The sequence below is a fragment of the Gymnodraco acuticeps genome, unplaced genomic scaffold (genome assembly GCF_902827175.1).
Source record: "Gymnodraco acuticeps unplaced genomic scaffold, fGymAcu1.1, whole genome shotgun sequence".
NCBI classification, from domain to species: domain Eukaryota; kingdom Metazoa; phylum Chordata; class Actinopteri; order Perciformes; family Bathydraconidae; genus Gymnodraco; species Gymnodraco acuticeps.
The window spans coordinates 1,403,002-1,415,806 of NW_022990015.1; the positions used below are offsets into that span (position 1 = coordinate 1,403,002).

At 39.4% G+C, this 12,805-nt stretch overlaps 1 protein-coding gene across 1 annotated transcript; it reads right to left on the minus strand.

Annotated features, from left to right (window-relative positions):
- Positions 1-10,836: 10,836 nt before the first annotated feature.
- Positions 10,837-12,425, minus strand: kctd12.1 (potassium channel tetramerisation domain containing 12.1). Its single transcript, XM_034213590.1, has one exon. The coding sequence runs from the start codon at positions 12,314-12,316 to the stop codon at positions 11,447-11,449; it is 870 nt and encodes a 289-aa protein (XP_034069481.1). The 5' UTR covers positions 12,317-12,425; the 3' UTR covers positions 10,837-11,446.
- Positions 12,426-12,805: the final 380 nt, after the last annotated feature.

Consider the following 12,805-nt stretch of genomic DNA (forward strand, 5'->3'; position numbering starts at 1 on the left):
TTGGTGGACTCTTCCAGTGGTGAAAAACCATCCTTAACATCAATAAAAAGTATCTTGATGCACGTTTGACATTTGTCTGTTTTAATATACAGATATTAAACCGCTAAGGGATGTGGATGAATACTTGTGAGACTCTATGTTTCTGGTGATGTCCTTGAAGGAAGTGACAGAAAACGTGTGTCTATTCTTAGACTCTTCCGCTGTACACTTAGCGGATGGTAATATCAAATTAGGTGTGCTGAAAATCTTGTAATCACTTATTATCTTTCTAACAATAACTGTCACCATACCAGTCACAGGTCCGAGCACACGTCTTTCTCTGTGATTGTAATATTTATGATGATTAAAGACGTCAACAAACACTTTTTTTTTTTTTTTGCAGGATTGCTGCAGTAGTCACATTTAAAATGCCTCGCAAATATATTTCAAAACATTGTTTATTATTATGATGCTTTTGTCGTATCAACATAACTCCACTGATGCTGCCAAAACATGCAGTCTAAGCTTGGCCTGGAGGTTGAAGCTCCAGTGGCAGAACATTGGATTTCCTCTCAAACAGAACGTCGTCGCTCTCATAGATGATAGATTTGCATTTCTCCCTATGACAAATATTTTAACGAATATGATAAGCTTCTACATCTTAATCTTTATACTTGGTTATGAATGTAAGCCGTGTCATATATGTTAATTGTCCAAAGAAAAGGAGACTGTTATGTACCCATAGTAAAGTACGTTTATTTGACCTAGTTATCCAATCAAGCTGCAACCTGTAAACGAGTTCTGCAGAAGCGGCAGACATCTGTTGAGAAAGAGTCAAGCAGATGTTAGATATTATGTGTTTACGTATAGGCGCTATTTCTATTGCTCTCCCAGCTTTATCATTGCTTTACTTTTTCCTGGACCCTTCTCACAGCTCCTGCTTTAGTTATGTGCTGCTGACAACATTTCCCTCTTTAAATCTGGCACTGATGGATATCTCCTGCCTGCCTGTCAGACTGTCAGCCTGATGTAGGTCCTCAGAGAAAAGTGTTCCTTCTCTTGTAATAAAAGTGCAAAAATGAATGTGCCAAAGCCCCTTAAGGAAGCATTATATACCTGTATTGCATACCTGCTCGGTTGGTATTGATTTAACATGTGTTACTTATTATCTGTAGGGGCCTCCATCAACTCCTCCGGTGTTACAAATAATTGATTGTCAGACAGCCAGTGTGTAGATGAGCAATGCAGCAAAGCTGGATGAAATCACCTGTGTACAGAATGTTTTTTTCCACCAGTTCTTGCTTTGAATCTGATATGACAGATGCACACATTTATTCCTTTTTATCTGAACTACACAGCTGTGGTTGTATCAGCGTCTGAGAGTAGCGTTGTAGTTTTAACCTTGAGACTCACATCCTCCTGTCGACTCATTTTGATCCAATAGCCAGAAAACCTGTTCCTTGTTGTTTCGAGTCTTCATTAATGTGGATTCTAGATGAGAGTATTAGAGAAATACTTTAATAAGCTCTCCTTAAGTGGTCTACCCCTTCAAATGTATATTTTTCTTTTCTTTTGATAGCCGAGGGAGTGTGTGCACTGAAGAGAGAAGAGCACAGAGATTTCTACAGAAATAGAGGGATAGCAGAAAATTGTTCCTTTCTTACAAAATTGAATTGTTCACTGGTTTTAGATGTAACTCAACAAGGCATAGTGCTTTTCCATGAACAACAACAATTTTGCGGCTCCATGGTTTGAGTATTTGTATTGGAGAGCTCACTGCTCAGCAGCCGCTGAATATTTCGGGAAAATTGAAAAAGTACATCTTCACATATTGATAGAAATGCTTTTCTTTAAAGGGTAAAGACATTACATGTAGAAATAATCATAGTCCTCAGGGTATTTTCATCATTGGGCTGCATTTATTTTAGACCACAGATAATCAGTTTGAATATGTTTTTTTCCATACCCAGCAATCTGCCCAGAAGAAATATCCCAAAAACAACAAAATGGTTGTTCTTAAACACTTAATGATATTGGGCTTTAGACTGCATGCTTTACATGAAAACCAAACCAGCTTTTAAAGTTGGTGGTACTTTAGGATGAATTTCGAAAGACTTTGGCAGAATAAGATGTTGTGTTTCATTTTTGGTTAATGAACATTTGTGGAATCAGTGTCTGGGGACTTTGTCCTGGCTGGTTTTCTCTGTGTATGCTGCTCGGGACGTATGTGCCATACAAGCCTACGCGGCTCATGTTCGGAGAAACAAAGAAAGGCATCAGTAAAGTGGAACTTCTGGGTTAACTATTCATATCTTAAACTGCTCTGTAACTTTTTATTCATGTATTTTTTCTTTTAATGTTTATTTTAATATATTTTCTTTTTAATGACTGTTTTTAAATGCCTTTGTCTGAATGTCTTTCATTTTTGTAAAGCCCTTCAATTGCCTTGTGTTGAAAGGTGCTATATAAATAAACTTGCCTTGCCTAACATGACTGAAAGTAGTTGCCGAAAGAGTCATGTGAGAATTTAAAGCAGAGGGTATTTTATTTTTGTTTTCCAAAGTGCTTCTACTGCATAAAGTCATCTCTAAATGTCCTTATACATATCATTTCATCTAAGTCATTGTAAGAGACTTTGGAGGGTAGTATGTGAACTCAACATGGATCAAATTACTAGCCTAGCTACTGTAAACTTGTTTAATTTAACTCAAAGGAATAGTCAAGCAGGAGAGGGGTACAGCTATACTGGCTCTGTCCAAACAAAAACCGCCTAGCTGCATCTCAAGCTCACTAATAATCATGTTCTTGTTCATTTAACACAAAAGTGTAAAAACAACAGTTCACCTTTTATGGGGGGTTGTGTGTCCGAAAATGTCTCGGCCAGGTGCAGTTTCCAGGCAACCAGCGGAGACTCCAGGTAGTTACTGCTGTAATAGCCTGCTTCCAGTCGCTAACCATGCAGCTAACAGGCTGCTGGCTTCACATGTTTACTGCATGGACATCAGAGTGGCATTGCTCTTCTTGTCTAACTCTGCAAATAAGATGATTAAACTGTTTTCCAAAATGACAAACAATTCCTGCAGTTGCACGCAGAGCTGGTTGCGGTTTCATTTTAGAGATAATATTCTGCACCAGAGCCTGGAAGTGGTCATCCTTGGGAAAAAAACATTTGGCATGAAAACCTCGCATGTTGGTTCAGTTGTTGAGGTCAAGTCACTTTAGAGTGCACTTACCAGGGTTCTTTGTGAGCTGCTGTTTATGAAGTCAGCTTTAATGGCTAAAGAGGAGACTTTAAAGGGAACCCAAGAAGCCGTGGTCGGGCACAAGCCTATAATTAACATTATTCCTGTCATGTGTGACTCTACTTCAGACTCTAGCTGTTTGTCCGTACCTGGAAACTGCTTGGCATCCTCCAAATTACATATTATGTGAAGATGTGAGAAAAAGATAGATGGATGGATGGATGGATAGATAGATGGATGGATGGATAGATAGATGGATGGATAGATGGATAGATAGATGGATAGATAGATGGATGGATGGATGGATAGATAGATGGATGGATAGATGGATGGATAGATGGATGGATGGATAGATGGATGGATGGATGGATGGATAGATGGATGGATGGATGGATGGATAGATAGATGGATGGATAGATGGATGGATAGATGGATGGATGGATGGATAGATGGATGGATGGATGGATGGATGGATGGATGGATGGATGGATGGATGGATGGATAGATAGATAGATAGATAGATGGATGGATAGATGGATAGATGGATGGATAGATAGATAGATAGATGGATGGATATATACTAATAAAGGACTGGCTTACCTAAAGCCAGTTGAGTAGCACTTGAAATGTTTAGCTCTATGAAACCTGATGTACTTATATGATTCTGTTTTCTTCAAGGTTGTGTCTTCCTGGTCGAATGTACTTATTGTAAGTCGCTTTGGATAAAAGCGTCAGCTAAATGCAATGTAATGTAACTATATGGATAGATAGATGGATGGATGGATAGATATTTTTATGTTAAATGTATATCGTTTTTTCCTTTCGATTGTCTTTATTATAATGTTGTGTTGATCTTTTATGAACACAAAACATCTAACGCATCCTCAAATGCCCCTCCTGATGTTTCTTGCTTTCTCTCTGTTCAAAGTTCATTAGGGTTTATTTCTTATCTATGCAAGGGTTGAAAAGTGGTCTGCTGTACAAATCAAGGCAAATGTGTTATTTGTGATCAAATCTACATGACTCTACCATCACAAAAGTCAAGATTTCCTTCAATTCGGTCCAGAGAAATGTTGAAAGTACATTTGAGAGAAGCTATCAAAGGGTATATTGGATTTTCTGAGGTATAAAGTGGCTGTCAATAATTCATTGCCTTTTCCCTGGCCGCTCAGTAATCACCATGTATTGTACTGCTACACATAGCGCTGTTGCTGCAGTTATCCCCAGAACACCACCTGATTCTGCACTACACTTATATGCCGACTAAAACATCAATACATTAATCAAGCCTATTTCTATGCTCCGATGTAAGCATCTGACTTGATCATCTCCCCCGTCATTATTTATGCCACAGCACCCTATAATTCTGTCTCCAACACAAGGCTTATTCTCAAAACCGAGCCAGATGTAGAAAGCCCTAAACTACAGCGTTGGCTCCTAAAAACCAAAGCCTCTGAATACCACTTGAATGAGAACCACATTCGTGCAGACGTAACCTAACATTTAAAGTTTTGGAGCAAAACCATGCAAACACAAGCAGAGTTTTTGCAGTGATGAAATAGTAAAAGGCATAAAGATCGTCTGCAGCCGGCCAAATGAAAACTGAGCAGAGAATCAAGCAGATAACAAATATCTATTTGTTTAAAAAGGACATTTGATTTGCAATTATATTTGGGATTTGGAGACCACTCAAATGAAAGGTATCCATGTGAGGCGAGTGCGTTTGTTAAGCAGCTGAGGAAAGAGCATTTTCTATTAGATGACTGTAATGTTTACAACTGGTGTGAAAGGTGGGAGGTTTAATGGCCACGTGAGAAGAGAGGGCAGCATCTCCGCTCAGGTGATCAGGGCACACTGCATCAGCCTCGATGCTGCTGATCACAATGAAGACATTTCCAATCTCTAGCAGAAGTCTAAAATAAAAGGAGTCTGAACTAAGAGAGCAATGCTCATTAAAGACTCTCAGGGAAATCAAATGCAACATCCTTTGCTGTATTTGAGATGCTCAGTCTGATGTTACTGGTGTTAAAACAATAACAAACTGTTTTCCTTTCCCATATCCCACTTGTATTTTAGTTTTGTAACAGAGGTGTTATATCTAAATGCAGACACATGTGTGACTCGAGCTGCTGACCCTTTGCACTCTATGGCTAAAGTGTTCTTCTGAGTCAGATAAATAATCACTACTATCACTGACATACTATTTCTGGTGCTATTATGCTTGGTCCTGCTGCTTTTCTTCTCATATCTCGCCAAGATCTCATTTAATAAGCAAACACAGCTTTAATTTCTTTATTTTGTTGAGTGAGAACTTTTTCCCTAGTTGCCTTTATTTCTCTTAATGTGTTTTCAACTATAGCTAGACATACCAGTATGTTTGTTCCTACTTTTTTCTTCTTTACCGTCTTGTGACATCCATAAATCCATCAACTTGATCCATTATCTATTATAATGTTTATTAGACCACATTTATTTAACAAAACAGTGACTGCAGTGACTGCATCATAGTTGTTTCATATTTTACTAAATATAAGCGACTGTTCTTTATGAATTAAACATATCATTGAAGCTTGAGCATGGGGGTTGTTGATTTTGTTTTGTAACAAGTTGTCTGTGTTAAATTACAAATAGACGCTGTACATTTTAATATAAAAGCAGATTGTGGTTACATCTTAAGCGTCTTTGAGCTCCAGGAAAGCCCAATGTAAATGCCATGTATTATTATTATTAAATGTAAAGGTAAATGGACATTGTGTTATAGATCCTCAAACCATGTGAAACACTATAATGTTATGCCTACGAATAACAGCAGAAACCTCCTATGAGCTCTGACTGAGGCTCATCCCCTGTAGTCAAGTTTGAAATGTATTTCTGACTCAGAATTTCATTAGAGTAATGAAGCCTTTGGTCCGGAGTTACTGTTGTGATGTGCTAATGAAAGCCACTTTGATCTAAAATAACTCAGGAAGTTGAAGCGCATCCTGGACCCATGCGAGGAATTCAAACAGTCCTGATCTGCTGAGGTAACACGGAGCATGCTGCTCACATTAGTTTTACTCATATTAATAGAGATAGGAGGAAGGAACAGCAACAATGGCTGATAATCAAAAGTAATTTTTCTCTCCAATCTTACTATTTCCTCCAGACCTCAACTCAATTTTTCCCCGAGCCTCCTTCTATTGTTCTTTATTATCACACCATCACTCGCTCGAAAACCTGACACCCCATTTATTACATTTCCATTTTAATGAATGGTAACAAAGTCAAGGGCATTTTTAATAATTGTCAGTCTCTAATTCGTGTTTTCCATACTATGTGGTTTATATTGTTACAGCATTCTTCATTACTTCACAGTTCAATACTAACTAGAATTATAATGGTTTTTCTGTTATATTGTTTTCTTTATTCCTCCCTCTCTTTGTGTTTGTCAAACAATACTTCTCAAAACAAATTGTGTGCAAGTCAATAAGTAATAATTACATTTAAATTACATCAGATACCGTGACTGGTAAATATACTGTATGTGGCTAAGTCGTAATGTTTAACAATGTTTTCATATCCAAATGGACTCTCATTTGTGATTTATTATCATTTAATTCAAGTTACAGATAATAGGCGTCCCTAAGGGAGGTATAAAATCCTGCTATCTCTAAACTACTCATTGCTCACAAATGCATGTGCTGCAACAGCTTGTTGTCCTGCAGTACAGTAAATGACAGACTTTGCTGCACATGTTTGAGTGGGTTTCCTCCCACAGCCCACAGACATGCAAGTGTGCAACTGTGGGTGTGAGTCTGTGATTGTTTGTTTGCTGATATGTGATAGACTGCTGACTGATCCAGGGTGATTCCCTTCATTCTGTCCATGGAAGTTAGTGCAGAGAAATTAATACTGTTTTTTTTCTACATTTAAAAAAAAAACTTCAAAGAAATAAGCTCTTGGGCCTATTTGACTATTTTAATATGATCAAAGTCTGGCAGGAACTGGACCATGCAAGGTTTAATAGCAGTTATTCAAACAAAAATCTCAAGACCCCTACAAGTCATTTGAATACACAAGAAACAATATCTATCAAAAATGGGATATTTATATTTGTTTTAAGACACCTTGCGTTCATCAGGATTGTTTCTTTAACCTCTTAAGCCCTGAGCCTGTTTTTCAGGTTTCAGGCTCGAAAATGCCACTAACACAACAAAGACTATATCTTCACTTCTAGAAGGGGTAAATTAATAATCTTTTCTCTCAAAGCAAGGTTACATCTGTGAGTTGGATGTAGAAGTGTCAGAATCAATATAGATGTTTTTATTTTAAAGTAAATGCAGATGGAACACAGTAAAAACATGTAAATTATAATGTCCGCCTAAAAAAAACATTACTTATAGTGAAAACCACCCTTGAATGATGGGCTAGTAGACTAAAAGCTTTAGGAATCCAAACTATAACATATAATAAGTACCCTGTATCAAGATTGATGCAAAACAAGTGAAATGTGACCTTTTTAGAGAGGTTTAGAAAAATAAAGTCCAAGCGGACTCACCTCTGGGTAATTTGGGAACCATCAGTTCCATTTGAACTTTTTCACTGTAAAAATCATTTTATTACTTTGAATTATCACTATAGGTATTCATTCCATCCAAATACAACTGTTGTGAAAAAAATTTTAAAAAAATAAAATAAAACATAGGCCTACTCTGTTATCCTCTGAGCCTCTGAATTAGCCCCGAGCGAAAAATGATAACCTATTACTGCACCGAAAATCACTCCTAGCTCCCTTATTACTTATCCTAGCTGCACATCCAACACATTGTTTATGATCGTAAAGACACAGAATATAACAGTGCCCACCTCAACACTGAAAGATACAAACTCGCGACGTTAATAAACAAAAACGTACATCAAAACAAATGGCGCTAGCGCTAATGCGTTAGGCTAACATGGTTTACCTTCCTCTTTGTCTGGTCTAAACTGGTCTAAACTGGTCTTCAATGGCATTAAAACGATACAAACGATGATGTAGTTAATCCATAGGTTAATATCCAATGTGGCTGTGTCCCCTTTGAAATGTTCTGATAATCTATAAGCAATAAAACTGCAATTCCGTCATCTGCTGTCCGCTCCGTGCTCAGAGCGGGTCCTGCTGCAATTCCTGCTTCCTTACGTAGTAAACAATAAGTAAAGTCTCCTGCGTAATGTACTTAAGCTGGCTGGCATTCTTTATACTTTACGCAGGACCATATCTCTGGAACCCATTGGTCGATTTGGGTGATTTACACCTTTTTCTTAACCATTACATCCAATAGAATCGATGGGCAGTTCCCAAATCCACGTAAACATTACCATTGCGGACGTAATAGAGAAGCAAACGAAACATATCTGAAAGTACAAGCCTGGACGGCAAAACTTTATACCCAGTATATTGCCATAAATATGATGATGGATTATCAGTAAAAAAATCTACGTGACACAAAGACATTGGATTAACCTTGAGCGGCGTTTTTATTCCGTTGTACACAACTTTTGATCACAAATCAAAAAAGGTAAGACGTAATTATTGTAATATTTTTGAAACCGGATGTTGTTTACTTTCTCTTTTCTGGCTGATAGCTCCAGGAATTCGAGGTCGGACAGTGATGACATTACATGTGTGGAATCTGTGGAGTCTCAGCTTTAAATCGTATATCTTGTTTGTGCAGTTAAGATAGTAATAAGGGCATTTCTACCGTGAGTTCTGTGTAAAAAAGCGTTAGCATTAGTTAGCATTTTTTTGCTCAATGCTAATTCAAAGGCTTGGTATTACTCTTGTGTTTTTTTTTAGCTGACAATTGTTCTTATTGTCAGTTAGCGGAGTTTCTTACCTTTAAAAGGGTATGAAACATTAATAGTTTCATAAATGTTAAGAAGCCCTGAGACATAGTCTCGTAAAAAACGGTGGGAGGGGTCCACTGGGGGGACCTTCGGGTTTAAGAGGTTAAAGGTGTCTGAGGATTCAAGGATCCAACACATTTATTTAAAAAACCAGCCTGTTGAAAAGACACCTATTTCACAATTAGATATATATGTGACAATATCTTAGCTAATGATTTTACAGTGCCAGATACATTTGACTAAAATGGTTCATAATACTGTACAGTTTGTTGGCAGATGGCTGTAAAGAATCTTCTTAGTTACCGCAGCTGCTCCCTTTGTGGGTCGCTAATCTGGATTATGTGTGTACAGTAAATAGCTATACAATTGAGGTCTTCAGATAAAGCTTTCTTCCCCAAAAACCTCACGCTTTGACTGAAGATAAATTATTTAGACTGGTATTAGGCAATAATCAATACAAAGTGAATGATGGAGACTCTTGCTCAAGCAAAATGTAATGATTTGATATACTTTATTAATCCCCGTGGGGAAATTGTTTCTCTGCATTTGACCCATCCTAGTGTTAGGAGCAGTGTGCTGCCATTTTGAACGGCACCCGGGGAGCAGTGTAGGGAACGGTGCCTTGCTCAGGGACACCTCGGTAGCACTTTGTCTTGCCGGGACTTGAACTGGTGACCTTCCAGTTGCCAAGCCAAGTCCCTATCGACTTCGCCACCACCGCCGTAATGTGTTTTTACTTGGCTGTAATAGGGCTATACTTCTTGATTTAAATGTATATTATGTCCATTTATAATTCACTTGTTGACAGGTGTTAATGTGCATTTAACCGAACAGAAACCGTTAATAGGCACACTTTTTTACACCAGATATTATGACTTGTCATATGGGAAAGCTCAGGTGTTACCATTAACAATGGCTCAACTATCCCTGTAAGCCATAATAGTGTTAAAGTTAAAATGGTCCTAGGTGATGAGAAAGTAAACTTATTTGAGTCATTTATGTATTCACAATGCTGCCTAAAAAGATCACCATCCCTGAAAGGTTTACCAGTCCAAACAGAACATTTACTGACTCTTTGGGGCCATTTATTGAACTTGACGCATGGATGATGTATTAAGTGCATGAAACCCAGAGAGGGGTTACATCACTTCCTCTGGTCTATAAGCCCCTGATGTGCGGTCACCCACCCTTGGCTTCTTTTTTAAGATGTCTGAATGAAATGCATAATCCAGGGCTGGCTGTACACACTAGGCATTATTCTGCTCCATGGAGGAGGTCGACTCTTCATTATTTCTCCTTGGCAGACTGGACCCTCCCATTTGTGTGCAGCTGGATCCTTTCATTATTTACACTTGAAATGATAATGACATCATGTGTGTGCAGCTGCAATATTAGCATCCATACAGCATGCTAGTGGATTTGTGTGACAAAATAGATAGGTGGACAACGGTCCAACAGTATTTACATGCTAATTATATTCAGAGGTTTTCTGCTTCTGCAACAGGGCGAGGTCAAATAGAAAATAGATACAATGTGATTAGTCAATCAAAGTTCATGTTGGTATTTTTAAGTGAAAACTGTGACAGACTTTGTTGATTAGCCGCTTCTGTGCCATGATGGCTGGCATCGCTCTTTGAGGCCGACTCTTTGGTTACCCTCAGACTAAAGTTGAAAAGGTTGCAGGGAGATGAATGCTAGTATTTTTATCCTATACACTGTGTGCAGACAACGTTGAGAAAAATATGGGATGTTTGGCAAAGAGGCTGAGAATAACCAAATACAAGATTTTATTTCATTTGAACAGAACAACTCCACCAAGCAATCACATACACTGTATAATGTCAGAACTGCTATGTATCCAAGTCTAATAGATACAAAACTTGGCCAAACATGTGATCGAGCAAGCCTCAAAATTACAATAACACTGAATACTAATCGCTGCTTGTCTGTTTTTGGATGCCACTCAATTCTCACAGCACTGAGTCAGAAATGACAGAAACATTGATATGCAGTTATATGAGGTGCAGATGATGATGACATCTTCTTGATGCTTATACACAAAACTGTTTTGGATGGGTGTGTACTGTGTACACTCAAACTATGTTTGCACACTTTTAACATCCAAACTCCTCTTGTGTATAGTCTATATCGTGGCATCTCACTGTATCTGTTTTACCCCATGGTTTTACCACAGACGTGGTAATAGGCTACTTTTATTTGTCTATTCTTAGAATAATGAAGCAATATTTCGCATTCACTCGCCTTTGAAAAGCGATACCATTCAACACAGCAAATGCAATACTGTTTTAAGACATCCCCCTCTAGATTAAGAAATGTCTATTTACATAGACTTGACATGTTTACTGATCCCGACAGAAGACATATTCAGTGTAGCTTGTCCAAATTTTGTCCTCGTTTGGATCATTGCTTGTGTAGGCGCAGGTGCCTGTGGAGCTGCAGGCCACCATGTGAAAGCCCACCTCGGTCAGCTTATCAAATGCCTGCTCTAGAAAATTATACTTGAGATAGTACCGGGATGTGTATCTCTCCGGGGGTCTGTCCGGGTCTCTGCTCTCATTCAGCGTGTCTCCAAACACTTCCTTGGCCAGGGCCGTCTTCCCGCAGACCGTGATGCGCGCCACTCTCCTGAATTTGGCGTCGGTTTGGATGTCTCTGCCAATGGTGTACGAGCCTCGGTATCCTATCGTGATATAGCCCGGCTTTCTGGAGTCCAGTGACGGGGAGCACGTGGCCCCGCTGACCGACATGGCGCGTAAAGTCTCCATGCCTGCCGAGGAGCCACACTGATGCGCACCTTCCTCCGTGTCGCTCTGGCTGATCTCCTCGCAGATTGAATTGTCCTTACTCACCCGGGGGCTAAGGCGTTTGGCAAGGTCTCGCAGCTGGAAAAAGTCAGCCTCTCTCTGCAGCCGACTTTTCTCCGGGAAGAAGTCCGGCAAGACCAAGTTCAGGTCTCGGAGATAATCTAGGATGTAGCGGAACAAGAAACCGTCCCTGTCCAAGAAGTAGCGCCCTTTGCTGTCCCTCGCCAACTCTTTTGGTGACTTCTTGCTGAACATGTTCCACAGCAGCGAGTCTGGGACGGCCACGAGAGTTTTGTGTCTGGTAACATAAACCTGTCCCCCGACATTGAGCTCGATAATCTCTGAGAACGGGGTGCTCGGGTCGCTGCAGTTGGTCACTGCGCGCTCTGTGTCGACCAGTGCCATGTTCTCTGAGCTGCTGCACTGATGTGAGATCAGTGGAAACACTGAGCGACTGAGAGGCAGAGGCTTGTTTATGAAGCCTGCTCTTACCACGTGCGTGAGTGCGCGTGCGTGCGTGACAACTGTAAAATTAACATTTAACTATGACATGACTTCCTTGCCTTGTGCATCTCTCTCTCTTTCTTTATCTGTGTGTGTGTGTGTGTGTGTGTGTGTGTGTGTGTGTGTGTGTGTGTGTGTGTGTGTGTGTGTGTGTGTGTGTGTGTGTGTGTGTGTGTGTGTGTGTGTGTGTGTGTGTGTGTGTGTGTGTGTGTGTGTGTGTGTGTGTGTGTGTGTGTGTGTGTGTGTGTGTGTGTGTGTGTGTGTCTGATTGTGTGTCATTTCAGTTTCCTGCCCATGCATATGAAAATACAGAACCAGAAACCATGACATGAATTCTAGCTTTGAAGTCAAGAATTTGTTAGAAAATATGGAAAGAGTGACACCCATTGT